Source organism: Mugil cephalus, chromosome 4, assembly GCF_022458985.1.
Source record: "Mugil cephalus isolate CIBA_MC_2020 chromosome 4, CIBA_Mcephalus_1.1, whole genome shotgun sequence".
Classification (NCBI taxonomy): Eukaryota; Metazoa; Chordata; class Actinopteri; order Mugiliformes; family Mugilidae; genus Mugil; species Mugil cephalus.
This window is the reverse complement of record NC_061773.1, coordinates 5,677,161-5,696,504: the sequence shown is the minus strand read 5'-3', so window position 1 is coordinate 5,696,504 and position 19,344 is coordinate 5,677,161. Positions and strand designations below refer to the sequence as shown.

Sequence of the window (19,344 nt, the reverse complement as noted above, 5' to 3'; positions counted from 1 at the left end):
GTGCTATTGCGTAGGCTAGATAACAAACCAAACCGTTAAAACATCCTCTAAAATGACCATTGAGTTAAAAAAAAAAAAAAAACAGACACAACATAACCTTCATTGAGGATTGTTTAATTAAACATATACCACATTAGTTTGAGCTTCCAGCAAACCTGCATTCATCCCTTATCTTTAACCACTTAAACTGGAGAGATCAGTCAGTCATTTCTAAATGACTTGCGCCACGAAATTTGTTACTTATGGAAAATCATATGACAAGAAATGTCAACAGAAATGTGAATGACAAGGGGTCAAAAATGTTCATTTTGAAGGCAAGTTAATTTGTTAAAGCGTGAATTTAGTTCCAGTTCAGGATAATATGCAACCTAACAACAGACTTTTGACCTTACAGCAACATAGGAGCTCTACTACAGGGGCTCTGAATTTAATCTAAGGGGTTGTGAGTTGATAACTGAAGAAGAACTTGACTAAATCTACAAGTTAACCACATGTATTTTTCAGTCTAGTTGTCTAGATGTCTATTTGTAAAAGAGCAATAAGCAAAAAAAAAAAAAAAAAAGAGATCAGCTTCCTTTGATGAAGCTTTTTTTTTTGTCTCACACAGCTGCAACAGTTACTTGCTTAATCTTTTTTTACGACGTGCCACACATCCAAACAAGAGCAACATCTACAACACTACTTCCTTTTAGGCTTTTGTCCCATTTTCATCCTCTTCACAGACATCCCACGTACTCTGCAACTGTCACCTACACGCTGCTGTTACAGTTTCCGTTACACATGCAGCTGTGTGTGCCTACAAAACTATGTTTGGAGCAAAACAGGACATTTAAAAAGTGGCAACTGTGCTAAAAAACTAAAATGGCTTACTGTACAGTATGGTCCACATATTAGTAGCTGGTAAAACTTTAGTCACTTCTTAAAGGGTAAGGCTGGCAATACAAATCCTAATCTTTCAGTGCATTTCTCTGTACTTTCTGACTTCGCAGCGTTTGCGTCTCCCAGTACCTCCCCACTTGGCTCCTAATGATGATGATGTTACTTTTTAGGAGGGAATCGTTCATCTGTCGGGGATTTGGTGCACTACTGTGTACTCGTAGGATAGCTTCCACACATTTCACTGTAATGAGGTAACCAGGGCGGCTTATTGATGGAGCTATATGACACTAAGGAATGAGATATGTATATCAGACGTTTTCACCTCACCACCCAGTTTCAGGCTGAAAACAACTTTGCTGAACTCCTGCCACTACACGCTGCACTGAAGCTGTAGATACTTAGCAGATAGATATACACAGCAGATATATTTTTACGAATGGGCCCGTGATGTGTTTTGGACGCAACTTCAGGGTTCATCTCGAGGAGGCGTCGTCTTCTTCACATACTGCCGCAGGTACTGGATAGCCGACAGCGCGCTCACATTCGCTAGCAGAGCTGGACACATTTGAATGAGTTTAAATTAGACTTCAAGTCACCAGATTCTACTTTTCATATAAAGTCATGTTCGATACTTAAAGCCTCTGAAAACTTAAGTGTAGATAAAGTGTTGGCCGTTCATAGTTATAGTAAGAGGAAATGAAAAGACTGTAAATCCACCTTCTGCTAAACTCTAATTTGTCCTTCACCCACAGAGCCCACCCATTTCAAACAACCCAAACTTTGCTCTAATTGTATAAAAGCAGTATTTCTGTGTGAACCTGGTGCTCAGAGTTTTCACACGATTTCTGTTAAATTGTCAGAACAATGCCAACAACATAAATGCTACGAGTTTCATACCTGCTTTCCAGGTATCAGCAGCGTCAGGATCAGAGGATCTTAGCACCCAGGAGGCAAAGGCAATGCACACTAAACACATATCTGCCTGCTTCAGTGTGGAGAAGATGCCCTCTCGTTCTGTATGAGTCGTAGACATGAAAAACTGAAGTGAGTTTGAATGTATTTTTACTCTTTTTGTTTCCTTGTGTTGTTAGAGCTCAGACTTACTTGGCGTCCATACACTTTCCAAAAGTCTCTGCTGCTCTTCTAGCTCTGCAACCACTAGAGAAGAAACTGGGCGCACTCTTCCCCCACTGAAGACGGCCGCATCCTCTCTCCTCGTCAAAACGCCCCGCGACTCGACGGGAGGCCCCCAGCCACCAGAACTCCTGTACCAGATGCTGCCTTTGTCCTGGAAGCGAATCTTCCTCAACGCCAGCAAACTCTTCCAACCGTGAGGTCCGCCGCCGCCGACCGCTGTCGCGTATCTCCACTGATCGGCCCGGATAAAGGAGTGAGACACGACCCTGAAGGGCGAGACGTCTTCGACTCCCTCGCAGTTTGATCTCAGGAAAACGCGGTCTGCTTTCGGGAGCGTGAGTTCTCTGACGGTGGGATGAGAACAGGAGAAGATGGGGATGGGCTTCTCATCGGTGCAGTAGAGAGAACATTCATCTCTACGTGTGCAAAGAGTGTCTTCAAAGGCAGGAGCCACTGAGATGTTCTCTGGATCATAGATGGTGACACACAGGGACTCTGTGTTTGCTTTGTCTTCCGTGAAAAAGTATTCAAACACCTCTGGGAAAGATATTTGGTAATGGGAGTCTATCAAGCCTGTGCTGGATGAAGTTGGTGTTCCCAGGGTGTCGCTCATTTTCAAAATGGTGTTTTCCTCTAGAGGTTTACAGCTGAGCAACAGACTGCTCTCGTCACTACCGAGTAAAGATGACAGCAAGAAACCTTCTCTGTGGAGAGCTTTTACATTGTGCATACTTTTGCTTTTTGTCAGCCCTCTCGGCGACGGAGGTTCACCGGAAGTGCGAGTGTGGATCTCTTGATCGTCAGAACATTGTTCGTCAAAGTTCTCCTCCGAGGGCACGGGTGTTTCCTTCCCCTCGGAGCTTGTGGACTCCAGGTCACGAGAGAGCAAAGAGTCATTTCTGCTTTGCCGTCTCTTGCTGTCGGGGTCGGGGCTGGGGTTCCGACTGGCGCTGATGAAGTGCCAGTACTCCTCTTCAAAATCCGAGGTGGAGAAATCGCAGCTGGAGTGATCTGGCTTGGAGTCGTCGGTCTGCGTGTAGTAGTCTGAGTCCGCGGCGTCGGATGTGTCCATCAGGGCGCTGTCGGACGTGTCGTACTCACCGCTGTCGAGCAGAGGGCTGAGATTCGCTGGAGCGGCGTCCGCGTTGGGAGTCGCCGCTCCTTGTGTTTCTCTGCTCGGCGTGCTCGAGCCCATCTTGAGCTGCAAAATGTCATTTATGGTCAGTTTTTCCATTTCGTCCCAGAAGGCAGAAATGGCGTACACGGGTCGAGTTTGGCCTGTGGCCTGGGCGAACGTTTCGGGGCTGTCTGCCTCAGAGCAAGGCGTGATCATTAAATCGGGGACGGGGGGAGGACTGAGCTCATCTTCCCGAGACCAACCGCACTCTGACAGATTCATGTTGTGTTTATGGGGTCCAGTTGTGTCTGAGGGCGTGTAGAGCAACGCGCTGTGTGCGTCGTCGCCGCGTGTCGGGCTGTCATCTGGCGTTGTGGTAGCTGCTTGAGCAGCAGATGGAAATGTCAAGGAAGGCTCAGCGCCGGCGCTTTCATAAGCTTCACAGTTGGGAGCTGTTGCGTTCCCGGAGAGAGCGCCATCATCGTCCCGCGTGCGCTCGGCGTCGGTGTTCTCGGTCAGGCCGAACACGTGCGTCAGAGATAATGAGCAGCCCAGCTGTTGCTTCGTCGTGAGGGGCTCGTGAAGAAGACGCTGAGGCTCCTCCACTGATTCAGCAGCCGACAAATAGCTCTCAGAATCGTAACTGTGGACGGAGAAGAAGTCGGCGTTCTCCACGAGCTCGTCGGACTCCACGCTCTCCACCTCTCCGAATGTGTCTGGTGATGTGGGTTCTGAACGTCCATCCACCCTCGGCTCAGTGCTCGGTTCGTTGGGTGGATGAGTGGTTTTCATTTGTGTTGATGAGGTGTCTAATTCGCTTGAAGTGGAAGCCGTTTGCGTTGAACCTGAAATGACTCCAAGCTGGAGGATCTCGGCGTTTACTGATTTTTTTTGTTTGAACTGCGTATCCTTACGTCTTTCAGGTTTCCTTTTATCACCTGAGTTCTTATCTCCCTCACAAGTTTTTTTTTGTCGTAGTTTTTTTTTCCTCTGTCGTGCAGGACTGACGCTCATTGTCACGAACCAGCGCTCCTTCTCCGCTCGTAGAGACGCGCCGCTTTCATCCTCCCTGACAGCTCTCTCTGTAGTGCCTGCGTCTTTCACACTGAGGCCTGTTTGGTTGCGGGAAAGTAGGTCAGGCTCCTCTGTGGCTTTGAGGCCGCTCTCTGCCTGCACACCTCCATCTTTTGCCAACTTGTCTGATTCTCCTGAATTCTGATCATTCACAGATTCAATTTGCAGCGTGTTTGTAACAATGATGCTCGTCTCTTCTTCTTTGGTGTCTTCTGCAGCCTTCACACACACCTCTTCTGTACTGATGGTGTTTCCTCCAGAACAATCAAGACGTATTTCCTCGTGTGATGTGTTGCCCTCTTCAGGTTTCGTTGCAGCCTCTTCTCCTCGTCCTCTCGTACCACTTTGGTTAAGCTGCACTGACAGCTCCAAGCAAACGGCGCTCTCTTGCTCAGTGGGGCGTCCTGCAGCGCCGCGTTCAGCTCTTCCACTGGTTGCGTCAGGCCTCTGCTGAGTCTCCTGCCAGCCCGCGGAGAAGACCGAGTCTTCTGAAGTCTCTGAATCGCTGAGGCTGGCGTCATCGGGGCAGGCGAGCAAAGCCTGCAGCAGGTCGCACTCCTCACATTCCTCATAAAAGCTGGTCCAGTCGTACTCTGAGATGTGAATGCTGTGATCTAAGTCATCCATTCTGATCCCTCACATGCTCTTCAACCTCAAAAAGATATAAGAAAATATATAAATTTAGACATTTAGGTTTAACTTTTGCATAAAAATGTGAAACTAGAATGTAGCCGTCTATCCTTGGTATGCTATGGAAACACATTTAAACTAAATATAAAAATCAGGCCTAGATAAAATATAATATAATATAATATAATATAATATAATATAATATAATATAATATAATATAATATAATATAATATAATATAAGATAATATAAGATAATATACTAATATGTGGTCTCTAGCTACACAATGTTATTAGTGGGGGTCTTTGGGTCCTATGGGTTGAGGGGAGGGGCCTCTGTGGATCGTCCCACAGATACTTGATCGGGTCTGTGATCTAGTGAATTTGGAGGCCAGGTCAACACCTCGCTCTGTTCCTCATGTTTTTTTAGGCGTTCCTAAACTGTGTGTGTGTGCGCGCAAATTTCCCAGCAGAACACTGTTTTGTTTCAAGACGGTCGATGTCATTCGCGTCCCCTGTCAGTGGTTTTAATGTTGTGGCTGATCGGTGCAGATTTTTCCGAGGCTTGTAACATTACTTCTAGTTGTGTTATCATGAAGCTGCTGAGCAGAAAGTGGACTTTTATTATCTTCAAAGCGTAAGAAATGAGCGAGACCTCAGAGCCACCGCAGATCACCTCCGTCACCAGCTCCATAACAGACCCTTAAATACTCCTCAGTCCTGCTCTTACAAAACAGGTCATATGATCTGATAGGAATAAATCAGCTGTCCACTCAGAGTACAACATATCATCTTAACAAACATACTCAATGCTGCTGAGGAATTAGACTTGACCAAATGACATATAGGATTAAAATAAATATATATATATATAAATAAATATAGATGTGTATATATATATATATATGTGTGTGGGTGTATATATATATATATATATATTTAATGCCAGCTGCTCTAATCATTTCTCAAAGTGCATATTACACGTTGACAAACACATTTTTCTGCAGTTCGATTTTAGCCACAAGGTAGAATGTTATTGAGATCACCTTTAGTATGACGGTGCTGTTCTTACTGAGCTGCTGTTTGTCAAAGTCATGAAAGGTCTTGTCTGTCAACAAACCCGTGACGACGCGTGAAGCTACAGTTCAGTAGAGTCTCGTCAGAGTTTTCCACCACAGTCCAGTAAACAGGAGCCTTACCTGTTGCAGAAGGACAAATATTCCAGTTTGAAGGTGTCAGTGCTTTTTCCCTGCAGGGACATTTCAGTTATGATGTCCATCTGTCCTTGCATATGTCAGACTGGGCTCTTGCACTCAGCTGTTATAAATAGAGTAGTATGTCCTGTCACATGTAGCTGCTGGTGCCAACGTCCTTCCCTCCACTACCTCGAGCCGTGACATTTCAGTTCCTAAATACCAACCCTCCTAAAAAAAATTCCATTAAAATTACCTAAAATTAAATTGTTTTGTCTTTACTTCCAATTTTGTGCTTTTAGCAGTTCAATGAAATTTAATATTATTTTTTTTGTGTGTTTTTCTCTATTTACAGTTGAAACCAGAGGTTTACATACACTATATAAAAAGGCACATGTCTTTTTTTTTTTCTCACCATCTACCATTAAATCAGATTAAACTTTTCCTGTTTTTGGTCATTTAGGATTACCAAAATTATTTCTATTTGCTAAATGCCAGAATAATAAGAGAGATCATTTTTTAGACTATTTATTATTACTTTCTTGAGTGTCAGAAGTTTACATACATTTCATTAGTATTTGGTAGCGTTGCCTTTACACTGTATGACTTGGGTCAAATGTTTTGGATATGCTTCCACAAGCTTCTCACAATAGTTTGCAGGAATTTTGGCCCATTCCTCCTGACAGACCTGGTGAAACTGAGCCGAGTCTGTAGGCCGCCTTGCTCTCTCATGCCTTTTCAGCTCTGCTCATAAATTATCAACAGGATTGAGATCAGGGCTTTGTGGCTACTCCAAAACATTGACTTTGTTATCCTTAAGCCACTTTGTAACCAGTTTGGCGGCATGCTTAGGGTCATTGTCCATTTGGAAAAACCCATTTGCGCCTGAGCTTTAACTTCCTGGCTGATGTCTTCAGATGTTGCTTCAGTATATCCACATAATGTTCTTTCCTCATGATGCCATTTATTTTGTTAAGTGCACCAGTCCCTCCTGCGGCAAAACAACCCCGCAACATGATGCTGCCACCCCCATATTTCACAGTTGGGATGGTGTTCTCAGGTTTGCAAGCTTTTTCCTCTAAATGTAACGATGGTCATTATTATAAAGCTCAATTCTAGTTTCATCAGAATTATGTTTCTTCTGGAGTAATGGCTTCTTCTTCTCTTCCTGATATCTTGGCTGATTTCTTCTGATCTTCCCATGATGTTACACAAAGAAGTAGTGTGTTTCAGGTGTGCCTTAAAATACACCCACAGGTGTGCCTCTAATCAACTCAAATATTGTCAATAAACCTATCAGAGGCTTCCAAAGACATGACATCATCATCTGGGCTTTCCTAAATTGTTTAAAGGCATAGTAATCTTAATGTGTGTAAACTTCTGACTTGAATAAAGTAGTGAAAAATGTCAAAAAAAAACAAAAAACATTAATAATAATAATGTTCTCATTATTCTGGCATTTAGCAAATAGAAATAATGTTGGTAATTCTACCTGACCAAAAACAGGAAAAGTTTAATCTGATTTAATATTAGATGGTAAGAAAAAAAAAGGTATATATATTATATTATATTTTGTATGTAAACTTCTGGGTTTACTGTACTGTATTTCCTTTGCTTTGGTGGTGAAAATTACTGATCAGATATTTACAAATTACTAAATTAAAACACTTAACTTAGTCATTGGATATTTTTTTGTAGATAGATTATGTCTGTGATTTAAGCTTTTACAAATACACACCACATTATGGAAAGGTGCTTTATTTCTGCAAACAATACATACATCTTCTGAACTTTCTTTATGGCACTGAAACTAGAATATGTACATCATTACAAAAGCATTTGTATAAAACAATATGTACATGTATTCAGCTTATGGTGGTCTTTACAACGGTAAACACATAAAGGAAAAAAAGGGGAATAGTCATGGAATGATCTTTTCTGATGTTCAACTTTAGATGGCTCCACATATGCTGGAGATGGAAATGGCTTTTTTCAGCCGTAGTGTTGTCATGATACAAACATAAAAATAAAAAATGATGTTAAAATGAAACACCATGTAGCAAAAAAGCTCGGATAACTTGGTTAATAAGGTTTAGAGTTGTTGATACAGTAAAGGCCACTGGATATAAGTCAAAATACCCAATAATTCACCACAGATACATCATGATTAAACTCCTCCCGGCTGCATTTAAAGCTCATAATGGCACAGTTATCACAGTAATGGCATACAGTAACGGCCAGTTTTTGTTCAAAACATTTGGCAATGGTAACAGTAGTCAAGTAACGATCACAAAGCAACTATAATGTTGCTGCCTACACAACAACAACAACAAAATCTCATGGCAACGACCTATTTTGAGTATTTTTTTTTCCGAAATGAAGGTCCAACGTTAGCTGAAGACCTGAGAGGAATAAAGTGCGCAAGGTCTTGGAATTTAAAATGAACTTCATGGAACAGTGTTGGTTATTTTAAATGCTGGATCACGTAACGTTTTACTAAAAATTATTTTCTGAATTTCTGCTTTCAGGACCGAACGCACAAGGAGTGCGATACATGACAATTATGAAAATACATTCACCTCGGCTGATCACAAACATAATAAATACGATGGCGAGAAGGAAAACACAATCAAACAAACAATCGTCAGTACAGTGCCCACGGTAGCTCCCCCTAAAACATCCCGGTCCACTAGAAGAACTCGAATGCTATTAGACACATCGTTGATTCGAAGAAGTAAAACTCAGTGCATGGTTACAAAATGGAAATAAATAACACACATGTAAAAACCCATCAGATGTTACTGTGCTCTCACTTTATGCCCAAAAACAATCACAGCTGCTGAACTTGGTCACTGGCTCCATTTGTCTTTTTTAGTTGGGAATGAGGAAACAGTCAGACAGGTTCTGTGTAAAGGTCACAAAAATATGCTGCCCAGACTGGACAGAGCCAGAGGACCCGTTTCCTTATTTGTAATTTTTGTCATAAGCTCAGTAACGTTTGGCTTTTGCCTTCACAATTTACACAGAGGCATGAGAGTGATATTGATCTTCTCATCTAACTCTCAAACTATTCCTATTACAGACAGGTCCACATGTTCAAACTAGTAAGACTTCTTATTGTCAGTGTTTCCACTCATTGAGGGACTTTCATTCATCGCAAAAAATGACAGAAAATATAACCCAACCCGTCAGTTTTTACACAGACCACAGAGAAGCAAACTGTTTATCCCGGGAAATAAACACAAATGTGCTCCTTTTCAAAGAAAAGCTAAATGATCACAGACAGTTCGGAGCAGGAGATTGACAGGTTGGTTTCTGGATACTTTTTAAACTCTTATTAAATACAGACGAGGCAACCGCAGATGCTCGCGCACGCTGTCCAGGCCTTTGTCGATTATTCTGAAACTAACAAAAATCTAACCTCGTTTCTGAGCTCTCCGTCCTCTCTGCACCTGAGCCCCCTCCAACCCTCCTCCCTACACATTGTAGACCTGGGTCGTGGACTCTGTGGGTATGGTGGCACGGTTCATCGTTGACGTCGCCGAGGGCCGCTCCCTTCGGACATATCTTGGCTTCCTCACTTGAAAAAAAAAAAGAAAGAAAGAAAGAAAGAAATGCTAAATTCTGCAGGAGTATCAAGAGTCCATCATTCGCTCTGCTGAGAGGGCGACTCTCTGAAGCCTGTCTGGCAGGACCGGTTGCTGCTGGCCCCCCCTCACCATGGACACAAACTAACCAAGTCACTTCCCTCTGGCAGGAGGCTGCTGAACATGCTGGACAAAAACCTCCTGCTACAAAAACTGTTTCTTCTCATGCACAACTGGACTCATGAATAACCACCCCACTAATTCACTATACCTTACATGTAAGTTAGTCACACACCCAACCTGTGTCTATGTTACAGTAATGCACTATTGTATTCTTTATTTAAATTCTTATGTTTTTTGTACCAATCACTAAGCATACGTGAGCATATCTGTCAAACTAACCTAAACTAACAAACGTTATTATTGCAGCAGTGGTCAGGACTCAGGACTGCAGCACTCCTCAAAAAAAAATACTCTGCTCCACTAGCTCCACCTAACACCACAACCCGTTTAGCAGGAGTTTCAAACCAGGTAGTTCACACAGTAAAACACTAAAGTCGTCTTACCTGACGAGGAAGGGATCATAACAGCCTAGAAGGTGGTAAAAAAAAAAAAAAAAAAAGTTTTAAGCATCATTAGGCTGTATTGTTGTAAAATTATTCATTGCAGCAAATAAAATATTTTACAGTCTCTACACACAGACTGAAAGGGTGTTTGATTAGCTACAACACAATACAACATACTTACTGTCTCACTTGGTTGGAATATGAAGGCTGTAAAAGCAGACAGGCAGACAAAAACATAAAGTTATTTCAATAAATCGAAGCAGCAACACTGCGTTTTGCATCTTACTACAGTCACTTTGACGCTTCATTCATTATAAAGGATTTGGTTCATGTGGAGGGACAATAGGAGTTACGTGTCTCCTCAGCGTGTCAGAGCTGTGCAGTGCTCACCCTTGTTGCGGCGGTAGAAGATGCTCGGGAGCCGGTTGGAGCGTTTGAGGTAGAAAAAGGAGGCAACAGAGAGGATCAGGAACAGGCTGATCAGCAGTGTTCCCAGAAGAAGAGAAGCTGCCACACCGGGGCCTCCTGCAACAAAACACAACACACAACACAGGCATCAAGGACGACAGCATCAAAACTGGACCAAACAAGATAATGCTAATGCTGTTAAGGCACGTGCTTAAAAACAACGCACAGAAATACAGACACCTAATGTGATGTGAATAGTAATAAATCTGCAATGACTGCTCACATCTTACCAATTTTAGGAATGACAGTAGTTACAGTTGTGTGGTTTTTACGCTCCACTGTGTAGTCTGGAAAGAACAAAACAGAGACAAGTTAACCAACACAATTCAACATTCTGATTTCTGTCGACTTAAAAACTCTCTTAGAAACCTTACTGTAGGTGCAGACTGTTATGTTCTCCAAATCCACAGCCGCTGAGTCGCAGAATATGCAGACAGTGTTGCTGTTCTCAAGGACGCGCAAGAAGCATCCTGAGGAAATCAAGAGATACAGTGTACTGCACACTATTTTTGGATATGTACCAACAAAAGGTTAATTTATTCTTGAAATATCTATGAGGAAAGACAAATCATAATATTACATTTCAGTCCATAAACAAACCAGCAGCTCTAGATCTAGAATAGATTAATATATTCTACACTGTATATTATGTACCTCATTCATCATCAGTGAATCCGTGTATTCAACAATTTTCAATTATGGTACTTTCATTTCTACGTATTTAAAAGGATAAAGTTACCACGTACAACACAAACAATACATAGTGGTTTGTAAGTAAGCACATACAGCAAAGCACAAGGCAACTGTTACGCATGTCTCCCCTAAAATTCACTTCGTCAGTGTTAATATGTCATTATGTGTTTGCGGAAGCATGTAGAACCTGTATTTCTGTTCATGTAACTTGATATCAAACTGTGGAATAAATCAACTACATTAAGCAGTCGTATCATTTTAAATCTGATCCCACTTCCTCTATTGTTGCTAGTTGTTGTATTACACTCACAATACTAATAAACTGGCAAATCTATTATTAAAGGAAACCATGCTGTATGAGAATGAGCACACTAGTTCAAAGTTTGATAGCATAGTAACGTGGCAAACACAGAAGTCTGAGGAGTCAGTCACACTGGCCGTCAGTATGAGGAACAGCTGCATCCATCTATTAATAATTATCAAATACAGGGAATAATGTGAATAGTTTAAAACTGGACTGAACATCTCACATGGACCATGAAAGGCCTTGTTGCTCATTTAAATTATACTGTAGGACTAAATCTGAACTCTACTGAGGTGCAGCTCTACACTCAGTGTTTTCAACAGCCTTTGACTGATCTCATACTGGTGATAATGGTGGGGTCATAAAAGGTCACCGGTATATCCCATGTTACCTGGTTCACAGTGAGTGTCGTTGGAACATGAACCGTTGGTTCTCTGCTTCTCGCCACAGCACTCGAGCGAGTTCTGGTGCAGAGCCTGCGAGCAGAAACGGCACAGGTGAGCAAGTCAGCGAAACAAGACCATGCTGGCCTTTTGGCTTGGTGTGACACCCATTTACTACCTTAGTCACAGGTGTCTCAGGTCTGATAAGAATCACAGTGGCAGCCAGGACCAAAAGGAATGACAGAGCCATAATCAACCCCTTGGAGATTAAACAGACTTGAATTAGACAGGCATCAATCCCTTCCACTGGGCACATAACCAAAGCACACTTGAGAAAAATATTCAGAATAATTCAGCTCTTTAATTATAGCCACTTGTCTTTCCACAGCTATTTTAACTTGAACTTCCTTAATTTGATAAGAGAAAAACAAGTCATATTTATACACTCCCTTACCAGTTCATTAGGAACAGTAGAAAAAAACAAATGTATTTAACAGTCCTGCACTAAATCCCCATTCATGACTCTTATAAGGGTGTAGTCTGTGGTGCTGTTCAACTGAACTGAATTAAAGACAAAAGCCTTTCTGTTAATCAGAGTTAACAATTCATTCACTACAAGCGAACTTTCACAATCATATCAACAACTCTTACACTTTTCTTTTAAACTAATTCTGAATACAGTTTTCTTCATGAAGATAGTTCCTCATATTTGTGAGCATTGTTGGTCATAAATCTTATTCTGATCAATTCATTTGACTAGGCACAGAGAAGGACAAAAAACATTTTATTCCCTTTAACCATATTTAATTTAGTATTCTCCGTGTTGTGTCTTTTCAATGTCTGTGTTACAAAATAAACTACACCAAAAAAGTTCTGTTTTGTATTGCGTCACAAAGATGGAAATGATACCCACAACTGTGCCTTGCTAAGCTGTGTCATCAGATAGCGTCTAAAGCCTATTTCTAGGGTATTGCTGCCCTCGCAAATCACAACACGGTTTTCGGTAACTGCACACTCTCTTCTTAAATCAAAGGCTATTGCTTCCTTAACTTGGCTAAAAAAATAGAGTTAAGTTAGGTTCAAAAGCTAACTAGCCACAAGAGGCTAACCATGTTTATGTTTGATATGAACCAGCTTTGAGCAACTCACAAGCAGTTTGAACATACATGAAAACAGTCTTAAAAAAATAACTTTTCTTATACGTGCACTGCGACTTTTACGTGTTACACATAACAATACGTTTCAACGCAAATACACAACTTCAAGAGTGAAGCTACTGTGTCAGAATATTAACTAACATAACATATTGTGCTAAGGTCAGTGGGGGGACACAAGGTGCTCAGCTAGCTAGTAGCACCTGTCACTGGGATGCAGTCATCCTGTGACTGAGCCAGACTAAAAACACGGTGGTCAGCGTTAGACATCTGCTCATCTAAATCCATCCGTCCACATTAGCGGACACGGTCACACTCGCAGGACCACCGACGTGTTCACAATTAGAATCTGTAGCTGCGCAACATTGGATGTCTAAACAGAAAAAAAGTTAACTCACCTGTCACAAAATACACCAGGCTTTGGCCCGACCAAACTCCTAGGTGTGGTTCAACAGGCAGATCTGGTCCGCCGCAGAGGTATTACCGCACCGTCACTTGTATCTGTTGGCAGATTCGTCATCAAACACACCTCTGCAGCTCAGACACAAACAGACGAGCTACGGCGAGAGGCTCGGTGCTGTTTGCTTTCATCGAGCGTGGCCCACTTCCCGGGACGCTTTTCAAATTAAAAGTCGCGAAGCGCCGTTTTCATAGTTCGCATCTCCTCCTCTTCTAACCAAAAAGTTTTCATTAACAAGCTTTACAGTAAAGCCACACTGACATACGCGTCATTGGATTAAAAATAAACCTGCATTATATGGCAATTTATCACTGTATCTGAATGGAACACAACTATTAATTAATTATTTTAGTTACATCAGAGTAGAACAAGTCACAATGTTTGACCTCACAATTTGCATGAAAACGTGTTCTTAGCCAATACCAGTCGGCCACGTACCATCCTTTTAGGGGGATTAGGTTCACTGGGAAAAAATGTAGTTAGAGGAAATTATTATTATTTCTTTTTAGTTCTGACTTTAATTTCAGAATTCTGACTTTTGTAGTTACAGATTAATTATTTATCTATTCATATTACTCATAAATCAACTGTCTGTTTAAATTCTGGAGTGTGAAACGTTTTTTGAGGGGCGGGGCTTAAATGGATGCAAAACATCCACGTTTTTTGTTGACACCCCTTCAAGTTTTGTAAACAATCTGACATTTTCTGAGGGGCGGGGCTTAACTGGATGCAACATCTCAAACACTTTAGCCTGTAAACAGCAGTTAGCATATTTTGGACTGATTTGGCAAGAATATACAAGACGCATATTTTAGAGAATATACTACACTCATTCCCAGAGACCGTGAGTGTTATTTTTAAAAGTTTAAAAGATGGGACTACATTAACTGACCTCCACACTCTCACTCCCTGGATGGATAATTTGACTGAAGGAGGACACAGAGGGGATGAAGTCTGGTCTGTCCTTATGAAGTAAAGCCTCTCCAACAAAGATATTACAAGACGTAAATGGAACCACTGCGGAAAGTAATGTTGCAATTTCTGCTTGGACACCAATGAAACAATTGTTTCAACCACTGTGGAGGGTAAAATAGCAAATGCAACTTCTGCTTTGACACCCCTGAAACACGCAACCTAGTGATTAGCATTAGTGTCAACATGTAACAAGAATCCCCTAAATGAGGTTTAAGTTAACATAATTTCAGTCGTAATTTAATCTAACCCATAACGTTTTCCAGGTTGAAACTGATGATGAATTAAATATTAATCTGACCTGAAATTAGGTGTGCATGTTGTTGATTGCCTCATTACAATCCTTTCTTTTAATTGCTAAAGCCAAACCAAAGTTGTCTATGATTGACGGTAGCTGGTGTGTGATAAAACTTCAAGTTAGTGTTTTTGATTTTTCGGTTTTAGTAGCCAAAAATACAGCAAGACCACATTTCCATGGTTGAAAGTGACAGTGTTCGCCTCTACTTACTGTCAGGCTTCCCTCTGTTCTGCCTCCAGCTAACGCCATGAGGTCACAGTGATGTAGGCCATGAACGCAGAAATGATGGACACCACACGCCAGACAGGTTTTAATTCATCTGTTATTCAATTTGTCCTAATTTGATGTGATTTCAATTATTTTACTTAGTTTACACTTTACTCAGTAGATTAGATACAACTTTATTCTTAAACTCGTGTATAGGTACAGAGCAACAAAATGGAGTTTCCCAGGTAGCAAATAATTTTTGCCCAAATTTGGGCATAACAACAAATAAAAGAAAAAAAATCATCAGAAAAACTTAATCTGGGTCAAGTAGCATGGCAAACAGCTTGTCCTATTTACATCATGATCACTATACAGAGGCCATGAGCATGTGGAAGATTTAATTCTACTTAATAAATAAATAAATAAAATCTGAGTCAACATGGGTGCAGGATAATCCATACCTGTCACAACTGCTCTAAATAGCAATTTGCCAAACGCGACCTTCCCATTCAGGCCACGCCAGGAGATTTTCTTGGCGAGCTCATTTTTTATGTCTTGTTTTAGAATGCGCCACACAGTGTCCTTGACTGTTGGTTGTCCCCCCTGCCAAGCCAAGTGTGATGACCTATGAAGCAAAAAAATAAATAATTAAGAATTCAAAATAAGTGAGTCCCATTTTTCATCACCCATTCGGCATTACTGTCAATTGGAAAAAATAAATAAACAAATAAAAATCAAACGCAGCTCACCAGTTCATGACAGAGGTCTGGTTGACTTTCTAAATCTCTCTCCAGGGTGTACAGGGCCCTGGCCCATAGTCCAAGAGGAAGTAGGCCACATGAGTGGTGGGAATCCCTGCAACTCCACTGGTGGCTCTTTTCATATCCGGTATCATCCGAATTATATTCTTTTGTTGGTCTATTGTAATTTGTTGGTTAACCAGGATCTCTCTCAGAAGAGGTGAAGGTGAAAATAAGAGAAAGTGTTGTTTAGTTCAAAAAAGTAGTTGTAAATTATCAAGTCATGGATGAAAAAACTGGCATCCTTGAACTTTTTCAAGAAAGTACACAGTCAGTACAAATATTCACAGGTTCACAGGTGGGGTGAACTAAACGTAGGCTAATTTGAGGTTACTACTTTAAGCACTAGAGATCTTGTCTGTGTACATGGCATCATGAAATCTAAACACTGATAAAATCAAAGTCCTAAAGTGACCATCAAGTCTATATCCAAGTCCCATAGAACACCTGAGGAGAGATCTCAAAACAACAGTTGGGAGAAGACACCCTTCAAACTTACATCCACACATTTGATCGCAGCCACTCATGGGCTCAGGATACGAAGGACTGACAGACTGGGCTGCTGTTGTCCCTGTCATGTTGCTACTCTGACGCTGCCATGTCACCATAACTACTTTCTAGTGCCTGGCGGAGGGTTGACCCCAGGGTCATTACATGCACAAGGTGATCACACTTCCTGCCTGCCTCTGTGGCAACCATGAGATAAGTAGTACCAGCCTTTGAGGTGACCTTGTCATGGTTCTGTCTTGTGTTTCCTGTTTTATTCTGTCAAGTTTCTTAGTTTCCTGTTTCTCGCGCGTCCTTGTGTTTCTGTCTTGATGGCTGTTCATATGCTGTTTTGGATTTCCTGTTTTAGTTTGTTAAGTTCTGGATTTCCTGTCTTGTGCTTCCTTGTGTTTTCCCTTGATTGTTAATTTGTCTCACCTGCTGTAATTGCCCTCATGCTCTCACCTGTGTCTTATCAGCCCTGAGCCCTCTTGTGTATATATATCCCTGCCTTTTCCTTTGTTCTCTGTCGTGTTGTTGTGTTACCTACCTTATATTACCTGCTGACGTGTTTCTCCTGTTTCAGTATCATGTTTCTGGACTTTATTTTTAGTCTTTGGATGTACCTGCCTGTCTGCCTCGCCTTCTGTTGGATTTCTGTTTCCATTAAATACATTTTTGATTGAAACCTGGCCTCATCGTCAGTCCTGCACTTGGGTCCTCACCTTTATGACCTCCTCCAATCCTGACAGACCTGCTCCATGGGAATATTGACATGCAGAATGCAAGTTCTCCTCCGCCTTGCAATTGTTTCCATGGAACATAGCATCCTGGCAGCTGCTATTTCACTTAACAACAGTAAAATCACTGAAAAACATATCGTTAAACAACACGGTACTAACAATAACAATTAATAAATTCCCCTATGTCACATTAACGTTTCTCCACCTCCACTTGGCCTTGGAACAGGCCTCAACTATCTGTCCCTGGCCAAACAACAAGAGAAGAGAAAGCTGAAATAACTGATCAGCACATTAAATTCTTAGATTAGATGCTAATCAATATCTAAGAAGAAAGTGCTTTAAGCAGAATAAATAGTACAAATAATGTCACCTTGACACTGTTTTGCTAATGTTCATGCTAATTCTGTACATGTTTTTGATCAGTTTGTTTTAATTTTACTTTTGTCTAATCTTTTTTCCTGTCTTGTGTTTTTTTTTTGAGTGTTTTATGTGCAAGAAGCTACGGCAGGCATGTCAAACTCAGTTTGGCTCTGGGGCTGGATTCAGACTTTCTGTTCTCAGGTGGGCCGGATCAGTAAAAGAATGTCAACTCCAAATATTTAGCTTTGTTTTTCAGTACTATGCTTTATCATTCAGCCTACATTTGTAGCCTACCCTACATATTATAATCACGGATGACAAGGGATCTTTTCTGAGCACAACACATTTATTCAAAAACAATGGGAAAAAAAATATTTTTCATGTTTGGCCGTGAATGTGTTCACAACTGGTTTATTTTAACAGTTGAGTGAATGCAGTTTTACACCTGAACCAACTCACCACACTAAACAAACTCAAGTGGGAGCTATAAAAAAAAAATATTTTCGCCTTAATTGTCATACTGCTTTGAAATAAATAAAAAAAGAAATACAAAATGAAATAAAATAAATAAAATAAAAAAGTTATAGCAGTGCATGGGCAATAGGATTAGACTACATCAGATCAAACTACTAGGCTGGGCCTACTGAGGCTGAGAATATACTGCACAATATTAATTGTCTTTAATATGACATACTTGTCTTTATGATGAGTGGCGCCGAATATTAAACTCTTTGAACACTGCAACTTGCTGATTACATACCAAGCACACTGGTTTTGCATTCACTTCTGTGAATAAATACTTCCCGGTCCATTTCTCCTGGAAAACTCTGCACTCCGTGTCCACTCTTCTTTTTTTTGACAGTGCCATTTTGGGAAGGGTGTGTTGACCGATAACTTGTTTAGTAGTGGTGAATGGTGAAGCAAGATTGCCGGTTTATTTTTACTTGGACACATCACGTTGCGAATGTTTATTTCCTGTGACTAACTCGTGTCAGTGCCGCATGCTGACGTGAGCGCTTTTACACATTTACTGCCCTCTAGCGGCCGGAGGGAGCATTTGGTTTGTATTTATTTTAAAAAATCACAACTTTTAATAGAAATTAGCTAGAGACTCGCTTCTTTTTCTGACATACTCAGAAATTTATGCCGGGCCGGATTAAATGACCGGGTCCGGCCCGCGGGCCGTATGTTTGACATGCCTGAGCTACGGTGACAAAGTAATTTCCCTCGTGCATCATTAAAGTCTGTCCAAGTTTAAGTCTAAGTCTAAAAATCCTGACAAAAACCTTTGTAAAAATAAATAAATAAAGATATTGACAAAGGTTTAGATGCTAAGATGCTGAAGATGCTATTTTGAGATATTGTCAAATTGTATTACTTCACTGGACAAACCTGTATATGATGGATTCAATGACTCATTCATTTCTATTAATATTGATATTATTTTTGGGGACAAATCATAATTATTCCAACAGCTTCTTTGTCATGTGTTTTTCCGTGTACTGTTTTTTGATGTTCACAGACATTTTTTTACAATGTGTGCATTGTAAAATTCATCTCATCTGTACCATTCTTTCAAGAAAAGCTCAAAAATAGATGAGATAATCCTGCACGGAAACGTGAACCCTCTTAGTCAGTGTGCTTGGTAGTTTTCCAGCCACTGCACTGGAGCCCTCAGATGTCATACTGAATAGACAGAAGTGACAGCCTTATAAGAAACAACATGAAACTCTTACCCCACTGACTAATTGGACAATTAAAATGTATTAACATGAAGTTGTTGTTGTGAGAACTCTGTAATGTGTTGCAGTTGTATTTTGCTCTTAATAGATAG

General features: G+C 41.0%; 2 protein-coding genes across 2 annotated transcripts; both read right to left on the bottom strand.

Annotated features, from left to right (window-relative positions):
* Positions 1-520: 520 nt before the first annotated feature.
* LOC125006666 (PPARGC1 and ESRR induced regulator, muscle 1) lies at positions 521-6,219 on the bottom strand. Its single transcript, XM_047582927.1, has 4 exons — positions 6,036-6,219; positions 1,984-4,859; positions 1,777-1,893; positions 521-1,434 (listed from the first exon to the last, which is right to left on the bottom strand). Exons 2-4 carry the CDS (start codon positions 4,832-4,834, stop codon positions 1,346-1,348), a joined length of 3,057 nt encoding a protein of 1,018 aa, XP_047438883.1. The 5' UTR covers positions 4,835-4,859; positions 6,036-6,219; the 3' UTR covers positions 521-1,345.
* Positions 6,220-7,771: 1,552 nt separating this feature from the next.
* Positions 7,772-13,787, bottom strand: c4h1orf159 (chromosome 4 C1orf159 homolog). Its single transcript, XM_047584190.1, has 9 exons — positions 13,583-13,787; positions 12,209-12,289; positions 12,039-12,123; positions 11,025-11,120; positions 10,881-10,937; positions 10,573-10,707; positions 10,364-10,389; positions 10,183-10,207; positions 7,772-9,609 (listed from the first exon to the last, which is right to left on the bottom strand). Exons 2-9 carry the CDS (start codon positions 12,278-12,280, stop codon positions 9,506-9,508), a joined length of 600 nt encoding a protein of 199 aa, XP_047440146.1. The 5' UTR covers positions 12,281-12,289; positions 13,583-13,787; the 3' UTR covers positions 7,772-9,505.
* Positions 13,788-19,344: the final 5,557 nt, after the last annotated feature.